At 44.4% G+C, this 12,310-nt stretch overlaps 1 protein-coding gene across 1 annotated transcript in view; it reads right to left on the bottom strand.

Annotated features, from left to right (window-relative positions):
- LOC115202953 (voltage-dependent calcium channel gamma-2 subunit) overlaps positions 1–12,023 on the bottom strand; it is a 73,664-nt gene extending 61,641 nt beyond the window's left edge. Inside the window, exon 1 of the mRNA XM_029767165.1 lies at positions 9,964–12,023. Within this exon, the coding sequence (XP_029623025.1) occupies positions 9,964–10,189 (226 nt within the window). The 5' untranslated portion in view covers positions 10,190–12,023. The remainder of the gene's footprint in view (positions 1–9,963) is intronic.
- Positions 12,024–12,310: the final 287 nt, after the last annotated feature.

Raw genomic sequence — 12,310 nt, 5'->3', positions numbered from 1 at the left:
TTGTGTAGGTTAAAATGGGATGGCCTTAATAATGTTTTTCTGTTTAAAAATAAATATTTGGATTGCATAACTATAAATATATATATATTTTTTTACCAATAATCAAATGTTCAGCAGTCTCCCTTTGATCTTGTCAACATCATTACTCCCATTCAAGTCAGCCAGTGACATCACCACCTTCCATTTTTTTTCTTAGCTTGGAGCAGTTTCTGACGGTCGGATTTGACAGATAGAGTCTCATTACAAGTGTTTGTTTTCCCAACAGCACCATTTGCTGTGACAGTGGGGTCTGCCAGCTCTGTCGGCTGCAGTAAAAACTCACTCTGGAGTGCAGTTAACAGGACCATCTGAACAGCCCCACACGCACACACATGTGCGAGTACACACACAAACACACGCATGCATGCACGCACGCACACACACACACACACACACACACACACACACACACACACACACACACACACACACACACACACACACACACACACACACACACACACACAGTGGCCAGTCCCGTCTTTGGAGATTGACACACAGTCAGAGCACAGTATGGCCTCTGCAGGCCCCCATACAAACATGGCCACAGACATCCCCTTAAAGGAGGTAAGGCACAGAAGACCTTCAGTCAGTGTGCTGTGAGAAAGATTTCCATTTGCCTTTGCAACCTCAAATGTTACTTGTCAATAATGTTGTCAAAATGTGACATTACTCTCTCTGACCCGGGTCGATTGACAATGAAAAAAGAAACGGGGGGCTCAGGTGAGTACAACAAAATCATTACTCTATCTGTCTGCCCTGCAGTCAGGACTCAACTCTTTAGCTGTGCAGAAATCCAATACCCTCAAAACTCTGCACATCTCATATTACAACTCTGTCTAGCTCCATTGTATTGTTATACCTAAAACACATTGATTGCAGAGTATATGAAACTGGAGCTACGCTCTCTACAGTAAATATACCTGGACCAGGCAGGGAGTGGAGCTGTCAGCACCTTTCCCACTAGGTGCTAAGAGGGTTCTACAGAGGTGGGAACATCTCATTCTCCTCTCCCCAGCAACACTGAGAGGATGTTGTGCTAGGGCTGGAGTCGTAACCCCGGGAAGGACCGGGGCCTTGGTCTTACTGGATCCAGGTGCAGGCTCACCTCACACCCCATACAGTATGGCAGGGTGTTGGGGAGCAGACAGAACTCTACCCACTCCCACTCTCCGGGATGATGCAGTGTGTTTGGGCTCCGTACTGACACAAAGCAAATACGGTGTAATAGATGGCAAATGAACTGGGCTGTGGACACCACCAATTAATCAAAAGGCAGATTGCTGTAGTTTCTCCTCACTATCGCAGGAAAAAGGAGTGGATCTCACCTCCTTAAAATGAATGGATTGTATCTGAGGTTAATTATTATTTACTATTGGGTCTCTTTGGGAGATTTCCACTGCTTAAGGAAATGGCCGCCGATGTGGAACCAAGGTAAGAGACTACTGTGTTGTTAGGAGCAGAGAACTATTTATTTGTGCCTGTAACCATGCAATATCCTGCCAGGATACATTCATTTCTTTCAGTCTCATCTCACTGTTTCAGGTGTCAGTGCATCACATGTATTTTCATGACGTATAACAGTCAACTGTAATCGGTACAATAACATCTATTGGCAGCCAGAGTCCAGTGCCCCCTGTCCATTCAATAGTGTTACAGAGACTAGCCCAGGGTGTGACCTCCCAGGGTATGACTGACACAGGGTATGACTCCCCTAGGGTATGATGACTCCCAGGGTATGACTGTCCCAGGGTATATTGACTGTCCCAGGGTATGACTGTCACAGGGTATGACTCACCCAGGGTATGATGACTGTCCCAGGGTATGACTGTCCCAGGGTATATTGACTGTCCCAGGGTATGACTGGCCCAGAGTATGACTGTCCCAGGGTATGACTGTCCCAGGGTATGACTGTCCAAAGGTATGATGACTGGCCCAGGGTTTGATGACTGGCCCAGGGTATGACTGGCCCAGCTGCCCAGCCCATGTGCACTATTGATTTGTTCCCTGGCCATGTAGGATAAAGATAGACTCCCCCTCAACACAACTGACTGCAGCTAAAAATAACATGTGTAAATGAAGGCTAGAGCCACACACATACACACACACACACACACACACACACACACACACACACACACACACACACACACACACACACACACACACACACACACACACACACACACACACACGTGAGTTTCAGTTACTGGAGAGGACTGATGTAATTATCATGTGGTGAACCGGACGCCGTCCCCTCTTTGACATGTATCCTTTTTTCTAATTTACGACTGGCCCTCTCGTTTAGTGGAGCAGGGGGACTCCTACACGCTGAGTGGGCAGGTGGGCAGGCAGGCGGGCAGGCAGGTGGGCGTGCAGGAGGGCAGGTGGGCGTGCAGGAGGGCAGGTGGGCAGGCAGGCAGGCAGGCAGGCAGGCAGGCAGGCAGGCAGGCAGACAGGTGGGCGTGCAGGAGGGCAGGTGGGCGTGCAGGAGGGCAGGTGGGCGTGCAGGAGGGCGGCTTTTACGGGACAGGGCTACCAAAGTTTACAGCACGTCTCCCATCGATCAAAGCCATCAGTGCCATTAATCATACCCTAAACCAATTACTATGGCATCTCCCCCTCCATAGCCCATCACACAACACTGGCACATGGAGGAGATGGAGATGAGGATTATGCCGCTTCACACCACTGCCAAGCCAGGAGAGGCCTTCTCTGGCAGGTACAGTAAGCTAAGTGTGGGGGAGGGGAGATTCAGAATAGCATGGAGATTCCTACATACTACACACCTCCACTATACTGGAGCATAGAATGAGAATGAGAAAACCAGATAGGAAAATGATATAACCTTCACTGTAGTAAAGCATGTTATAATGTCAGAAAGGAGGGGCTTAGTGATTGACCTACACATGACCAAAACACTGCAACAGCATATAAGACTGTACTGAACCATAATCACTCCCACTATTCACTCTCTCCAAGGCAATGGACAGTACATTATAAAGGAGTAGAACTACAGTACATGACCATCTCCACAGTGGGACATTTTTTTTTTTTTACCTTTATTTAACTAGGCAGGTCAGTTAAGAACAAATTCTTATTGTCACGTCCTGACCATAGTAAGAGGTTATTTTCTATAGTAGAGTAGGTTAGGGAGTGACAGGGGGTGTTTTGTGTTTTTCTATGTTTTCTATTTCTATGTTTAAGTTCTAGTTTTTCTATTTCTATGTTGGGGTTGTTTGGGTTGATCTCCAATTGGAGGCAGCTGGTCCTCATTACCTCTGATTGGAGATCATATTTAAGTAGGGGTTTTTTCCTTCCTGTTTTTGTGGGTTATTATCTTTTGAGTAGTGTTTGTTGCTCTCTGCATCACGGTTTGTTGTTTTTGTAAATTCAGTTATTTATGTTTTGCAAAGTTTCACGGATTTAGTAAAATGTGGAACTACAACCACGCTGCACTTAGGTCCGATCCTTTCGACAGCCGTGACACTTATTTTCAATGACGGCCTAGGAACAGTGAGTTAACTGCCTTGTTCAGGGGCAGAACGACAGATTTGTACCTTGTCAGCTCGGGGATTCAAACTTGCAACCTTTCGGTTACTAGCCCAAAGCTCTAAGCACTAGGCTACTCTGCCGCCCCAATGACAGACAGACTGACACCACAGACACTGTACTACCGTAATGAAGGTGATTGAGTCCCACACAGCCTCATCCAGTAATGACTGTACTGTAATAATCAGGCCTTAGTGGCCAATAGAACAGACCAGTGTACAGACCAATAAAACAGTCCAGACCAGTAGTGTTTGTCTGCAGTCCCAGCAGAGCAGAGCTACTGTAGCCACAGCGGCAGACAGGTCAGAGCTAAATGAATCCCATCTATCTATGGGCTCTGGGAGAGGTGACAGTGCAATAGAGCCCAGTCACTTAGATAGCAGCTGAGTGGAGGGATGTGACTGGGGCAGATGTCATTCCACAACCCTCCGACTGTGGATAGCCAGTCCAATGAAACACTAAGGGAGGGATTGTCCATGAACCCCTATTGCCCCTATCTCAACAAGTGGTTGAATACCAGACCCCTCTGAACTGCCACGGATACAGTACTCTGTATTCAACTTGATACGGCCATCCAGTACACTGGTGTGCGTGGCTACGCTTGGGTTCCTTGATGGCGGATATGCGGGCATGTTATCCTGTTCATGCAGCTGGGTGTACAGTGGAGCCGTGTCATAATACAGCCTAATGCCACTTTAGGGTCGGGTCATTAGCCTGGGTGGGCATGTGCCAGTCGGTGTAATCCTTATCTGATTAGACTATGAAACTAATCCTGCTCTGGAGCACTGGCACTGCCCAGCCCAACAATCTCTGCACTATCTCTCATTCTGTGTGTCTCTCTTTTACACACACACACACACACACACACACACACACACACACACACACACACACACACACACACACACACACACACACACACACACACACACACTGGATATATACACATGCATGTACGCACATGCGCGTGTAAACATTCACACCCACACACACACAGACACACACACAAACGTGTACACACACACACAAACAAGTGCTCAGGCTCAAACACACATACACCAACAAAAACATACACATGGAGAAAACACTAGTACATTACTCCCACCTGTTCAAAATGCATGAATGTCATGTACTCACAACACTACACCCACATACACATGTAGAAGACCATAAGACAGTGCCTGTACACACACACTGGTATAGTCTCAAGATGATTGACAGGAAGGAACCGAGGGAGGCCACGCGAACAAGTCCTGGAGTTTGGTCATTCATTTCCTCAACCATCCTACATGCATTCTCTTCAGCACCAGTCCATTTCCACAACTGAGAAACCAGGAAAGGGTACCAAGTGGGTGGATTTCAAGTTTAGAGGGTAAAGCTGGCCCCCATATATTTTCATTCATATGGCATCACAAAGCATTGGACTACTCTTCCAAACGGCATCAAGGTAGCAAACAAATCACATGTATTCCTTCTATTGCTGATAGTCCTTCATGGGAAACGGCTCTGCCAGTGAACCCCGAGGCAGGGGGTGAATTATTGGTCTTACTGAAGAAAACCACTCATACAACAGGTGATAGGAGGAAAGGGGGGGAAACACAGCCACCAAAGCAGCCCTCTTTTGTCAAAGGATTTTCCCATCTTCTTTTGCACCTCCTGCCCACCCTCCCTCCTCCTCCCTTCCTCCGTTTCTCCTCCTATAGCCGAGGCAGAGGGGGGCGCTGTAATGAAGATGAATGGGGCAGATTAGCGTGGAGCGATGGCGTGGTGGTGTGCTATACCTGGCTGTGAGGAGAGGAGGCAGTGCCGACTGATGTGGATGCTCCGGTAGGCAGTCGCCCAGCCCAGACAGGATGGAGCAGTGTTCCCCCTCCCTCTGGGGCTCAATCCATTAGCACCACACATGTTTACCGTATGCTTAACACACACAGAACATAGCCCCAGACAAATCCCCCTACCTCATCCCCTTCGTATGGCTCTGCCTCAGTATGACAATAATACACAGACTAGTTTGCACAGGCTTCCAGTATAACTGCCAGTATAAATGCTAGTATAACTGATCGTATAACTGCCAGTATAACTGCTAGTATAACTGCCAGTATACCTGCCAGCCAGTATAACTGCCAGTATAACTGCTAGTATAACTGCTAGTATAACTGCTTGTATAACTGCCAGTATAACTGCTAGTATAACTGCCAGTATACCTGCCAGCCAGTATAACTGCCAGTATAACTGCTAGTACAATTGCTAGTATAACTGCCAATATAACAGCTAGTATAACTGCTAGTATAACTGCCAGCATAACAGCCAATATAACTGTTAGTATAACTGCTAGTATAACTGGCAGTATAACTGCTACTATAACAACTAGTATAACTGCCAGTATAACTGCTAGTATAACTGCTAGTATAACCGCCAGTATAACAGCTAGTATAACCGGCAGTATAACAGCTAGTATAACTGCTAGTATAACTGTCAGTATAACAGCTAGTATAACTGCTAGTATAACTGGCAGTATAACTGCTACTATAACAACTAGTATAACTGCCAGTATAACTGCTAGTATAACTGCTAGTATAACCGCCAGTATAACAGCTAGTATAACTGCCAGTATAACCGGCAGTATAACAGCTAGTATAACTGCTAGTATAACGTCAGTATAACAGCTAGTATAACTGCTAGTATAACTGCCAGTATAACTGCTAGTATAACTGCCAGTATAACTGCCAGTATAACTGCCAGTATACAGCTAGTATAACTGCTAGTATAACTGCCAGTATAACTGCCAGTATAACTGCTAGTATAACAGCTAGTATATATGCTAGTATAACTGATAGTATAACTGCTAGTATAACTGCCAGTATAACTGCCAGTATAACAGCTAGTATAACTGCTAGTATAACAGCTAGTATAACTGCTAGTACAACTGCCAGTATAACTGCCAGTATAACAGCTAGTATAACTGCTAGTATAACAGCTAGTATATATGCTAGTATATCTGCTAGTATAACTGATAGTATAACTGCCAGTATAACTGCCAGTATAACTGCCAGTATAACTGCCAGTATAACTGGGTGCTAGTGTATTAGGGTGACTATGACAATAGAGGCTCCAAAGGATTTTATTCTGCGTTTAAAATGTAGTCTTGGATATTTATTTCTCACTATAGAAGAGGCATTTAGTATTTAGTATTGTATTGGGATCCCTAAGTACTCTTCCTCAGGTCCAAACAGGAAACAAAACAACAAATAAAATACCTAAAATTCATAATATAATATACATAATCCTCCTGTTGGTAGAGCATGGTTTGTGGGTTCGATTTCCTTGGGGACCAGTACAAAAAAGTATGAACATGTATGTACTGTAAGTCACTGTGGATAAGAGCGTCTGCTAAATGACTAACATGTAAATGTGAATAATATACATAACACTACATAACCTCCTGCCTCTACCTCACGCTTCAGAAATAGGAGATGACTCCTGCCCTATGAGCAGTTCTGGCTCTCACAAGGCCACCCACCTACATAATACAATTTACTGTATAATACAGCGCAAATTACAATACAAACATATTCAAATGACTGCGTCTCATTTGATGTGAATGAGTGGAGCAAGCATAGAACTGTGATGTATGCTGAACTCTAATCTTTGACCTTCGTCGTAATGGACTGTGTTACTCCTGTTAGATGTTGTTTGCCCAAATAGTAAGCCAGGAGCACATTGTTGCCAAATCTTGTGGAAGGCTCTTTGCTGATAGCACACATCTTTTGGTTTCTCTGATGTCAGGACAATTGAATCAAATACTGCAACAGATCAAGGGACTCATATGAACCAGCTCCGAGGGCAATGTGAGATTTCACAAATTAATCGCATGCTTTGGCGATGGCATATGCTATTGCATTTTCAGTATGACTGATAGCACAGGCGACTAGTGAAAACAAGTGTAAATCTACAAAATCTATATAAGCCATATTTTATGGAACCATCGAAGTGCTCCACTCTCTTTCCAGTGCTGGAGAGGGAAAAGGACCTGAATGTTCACTGGAGGAGAGATCAGTGAGAAGTGCCTCTACCTTCACACAAACACGCACGCACACACACACACACACACACACACACACACGCACACACTCAGCCTGTATGGTTACTTTCTCATGGGTGAGTCTAAGTATGGTATTACAGTGACTGGAGTGAGCAGTAGAGTGGTAGATGGTTGTGTGGGCATTCCCCTCTGTGATCAGGGGCTCTCCTCTCCAGGAGCTGATTAAACAAACACAACCCCTCGCCCACCTGGGCACACAACATGAGCTGTATGAGTGGGCCAGAGCTGGGCTACAGCAAATCACTGTCTGCATTGTCAGTTGTGATACAGACAGGATGCATCATCATCCATCGCAACAAGGTAGCTACCGATATATGAGACACAATGTGTAGGATGATGATTTTCCATACAAAGTACCCACTTGATTTCAGCATTGGCATGAACCTCTTCATGCTGTAGTTACAGTATCCACCTGAGATGGCAGACATAGCAGCAGCACACCTGGTCCGTAGCAGGAGCTTCTTGTGGCTGAGCTGCTGCTTGTACTCCACTGCAGCTGGATCCGGCTCTGCAGTTTACTTCCTATTTTTCAATATCACAGATTTCGGTATAAATTGTGCTAATTATCCATGAATAAATGTACCCAATTGCATTTTTTTTAAGCCCAATTTCCACAGCAGGAAGTCGTTTGGATTGGTATTCAAATGAATCTGACCTCGATGTGTAAATGCGATGGTGCCGTTCTCTGCTTCCTCCCCTCATCAAGGCCTGAGACCATTCATGAATCGCAAATTACAAATCAGTGTTCATTTCCTGCTATTTGGATCACCAATTCAAAGGAGGGTGGCTGTTATCTTGCCACAAAAGAGAAGCTGCGGCATATGGGCTTTGTAATTATAATTCACCTTGTGCCAAGTATAGGAGATTTTGGTCAGGTCTGGACTATGAACAATTGTCTGTTAATTACATAACAGCCTGACTAAGGCAAAGGCCAGTCATATCACACCACTGATTTTCTACACCTTCACAGATAAGTGTGAATTTCAACAAAGGTTAAAAATCTGTAGTCTTTGAAAACCCGTGATGGGTCACGTTGAGACCTAAAATGGCTCTCCCACTGTATGTCCTGGCTAGCACAGGAGAACAGATGCAGAGTTCCTGGAAAGGGTAGCTGGAGGGTGTCAGACAGACCTTGAACAAACCTTAAGCAGATGCTTAGGCCGCCCTGACAGATATGGCCAACGTCAGCCATCCTACCTTGGTCAAAATCACCCAGTAATGTCGGTTAATAAATTAACATACAACAGTACTTTTATTGCCCAGGAAACTCTCAAAATAAAAATACATCCCTGTAATTTCCAATTTTTTAATACATTTTTGCCAATGTGAATTTAACATGCCAAAAAACACATATCTTTATTCTGTGCAAACATACACATTTTGAAGAGTTCAAATCATCAGATCTTTACAGCTGAGTGGCACTGACATTATTTTCATAAACCACTTCCTGGGGCTGACTTCACCTCAGGCTGTTAGAGCAGAGATCTGACCTGAGACTGACTGCTTACTGCTTATCAAATGACAGAGGAGTGTGCAGAGAGACAGGAGGCCTGTGTGAATCTCTCTGCTAAGAAGATGTAACGCTGCGTGACCTCACAAGGTTACGCTCAAAGTCAGCATCTGACGCCTCCGCCAGAGCATGACAGGAAACAAGACCCCGCTGTGTGTCAAGTCAAGACGTGGGAGGTGGTCTTGAACCTGCGCTTGAGAGGTGACTGTGTTTGACAACTTAGAAAATACTAAGCACTGCCAGGTCAAAGGGTAAATGACAAGCACTGTTAAGGCACCCCATCATCCTGAGGTCAAAGGTGGGGTCTGGATGGAAATAGACCTTTGACAGGGATGGCTGACTCTCTGTTGCTCTTGTGCACTGGTCATTATCATATGTTATCACAATTAGAAATGCTTGAAGAATGACATGGTCACTTGGTGCTGTTTTGAACAATACAATCGACTGGTGGCAAAGAATGTAGAAAAGTCATGTTTTGAAGGTGTCACTTGGGGATTGTGTATAGGCCTAAGAGGTGTGAAATGGAGGGTTCTTACAGTAGTTAATTGGCCCAATTCTGTGTTTGATACACTGTATGGGGCTAAGATAAACCTGATCCGCATGGCATATGTCAGTAGAAAAGCAAAGGAAGAGATAAATGTTATAACTTCACTGAGTGGGATGAATTTTACTACATGTAGCTAAAGGTTAAAATGTAATCACTATGGTATACTGACATGGAGAAAATAAGGTGACTGCAAAACGCATGTGGCTCAATTACCTTCTAAGCAACACGTCCTCCACAATCCCGAATGGGTCATTACCTCTTCGTTCTTCTTGCTGGTCTCGTTATCGCTGACCGACTTTGACTTGCACGTGCCGCGCGAGTACAGCCAGTAGTCCGTGCCAACCGCGATGGTCATGAGACTGAAGGCGGCAAATGCGCCGACCGTGGTCAATAGCATCTGAACTCCGCGGTCAAACAGACCCATATTTCCGCATTCCATGAAAGGGGGACCCCCTTTCCTCTTGATATATAGGAAATAAATATTTGAAAATTTACGGGACCAAACCAAACTAAAAAAATGGGATATATTTGAGCGAAAGGAGGGGGAAGGAGGTGGATGCGGTAGGAACCTTATGGTTGCGTTTGGGCGAGGACTGACTAAGAGAAATTGGGTTTCCTTTTAGGGTAGTTTGGGGAGGAGGACGCAGTGTCTCTCTCCCCAGATGGGTTCTTACTAAATGTTACCCCAAATATAAGAATTATGGACAAGGTAATGGCCTCTAAAATGGACTATAGCGTCAACTGTTATCCCTATGACTACAACTAGCCTACACTGGCAGTTGCAGCATGAACCTACTAATGTAAAGATTATATTATGTATAATATACAATCACAGTAAGTGATAGGTAGAGAGAGACTGTAATATACATGGAAAAGGGGATAGCCTCAATCAAAATTCAGTAGGCTATTCTGCTTTGAGACTAGCTTTTGTCTCATGCTTTACAATGTAGCATTTAACACATGTAGATCGCTGGCAATGTGTTTCTTGATGTGCAAGGTTTGCAGAGAAGTACTATTCTATGGATAGCACTGAATGAATATGAGCTCAAATGGATGAAGAGAAGAGGGTGGGGGTGGTGTTAGAGTAATGGTAGGCTTACAACAATTCTGCCTGGCAAGTCAATACGTTTCTTAGATGCGAAATTAATTACAATTATTGTTGGCATATAATGCTGAATTTGTATATATTTTATGTTTAATTGTGTTTGAATAACCCTATGTCAGGGCTATTATAGTCAAGATGGAAAAGCAAGGAGAGAAACAGGGACGGGAAATGAAGGACAGGGAAAATAAGAAAAGCAATTGTAAATAAATGGACGATTCAAGTCCAGTGGAAACAAATGAAAATAATCCTGGGGTCTATATTATATAAGAAAGTAAAATACTATAGGGCTTGCATCAATTTGATAAATCAACCAACAATGGAATGAAGAAATCAAGCCCAATGAATAAATTAATTAATTAGTAAAGAAACAGATAAATCAGGTCGAAAACAAATTAAACAAGCGCTAGATTTCCTTTTTCCTAAAATTCTGATCCCCAGTTTCCATATGTAGCCCTTAGCTCCTTGAAGGTTTCCGCCGAAAATGGGGATTTGCGGTTGGAAAGGGTGCAGTCGACGATCCGGAGAGAGCGGGGTGCATCCAGCAAGGCAAGCCGACCATTACTCGACATAAAGCCGGGAAGAGGAGAAAGAGGAGTTGGAGATGCCTCCGGAACTGATCCGTTTTAGTACCACTGTTAATACCGTTGTTACTTGGATATCCAAACTCACGGTTGTATCACACCCAGAACCGGAACCAGAACCTTCCCACTTGCATAGCCCTTGCGCCATGTAAATCGAAAATAATCTGATAGAAAACTCAGTTGCAAATCAAAGCAAAAAACGACAGTATATGTTCCAATCCTTGTTCCTTCCCTTGTTCGTTCAGATGACAGCGGAGTTTTTCTTCTGAGGGTGTAGGAGTGTGTAGCTGGTCTAGAAAGATATTACACAACCGGAGGAAGAGACCGACAGCACGCCACGCCGACCCAACAGCACAGATCCACAGAGCCGTTGAGAGGGGAGAAAATTGGAGTCCGTATATTCTGGATGTCAGTGTCACAGCGCTATGCATTTAATTGAGGTTTTCTCCTCTTAAAACGATGGTTTATGTCAGTGTTTGAATGCTGATTGTAGTGCTGAAGATTATGAGTATATTTTCTTCCCACACTGACTGATGCTATACTCTGGCTTTAGTAGGCTACAGTGCTCGTCCACCGATGCTGGAAAGATAGCCTATTAAAGATTTTAATTCCATTTCTGGAGTGGAGGGAGGGGTGAATAGGGGGTGCGGGGGTTGCGGGCTAGTTTTGTGTGTGTATGGGTATATATGTGTGTGTGTGTGTGTGTGTGTGTGTGTGTGTGTGTGTGTGTGTGTGTGTGTGTGAAAAGAGGGGGGTGGGGTTAGTTAGAACTGGTTGAAGGATTATGGAGAACTGTATTTTATATTTATGCATTAGCATTATAAGCCCTGACGTGCTTTGGGTTATTGCCACCACAGGATTTTATGATAGTCTA

Source organism: Salmo trutta, chromosome 1, assembly GCF_901001165.1.
Source record: "Salmo trutta chromosome 1, fSalTru1.1, whole genome shotgun sequence".
Lineage (NCBI taxonomy): Eukaryota > Metazoa > Chordata > Actinopteri > Salmoniformes > Salmonidae > Salmo > Salmo trutta.
Note: the sequence above shows the minus strand (reverse complement) of the source record. Positions and strands in the feature narration are given on the sequence as shown.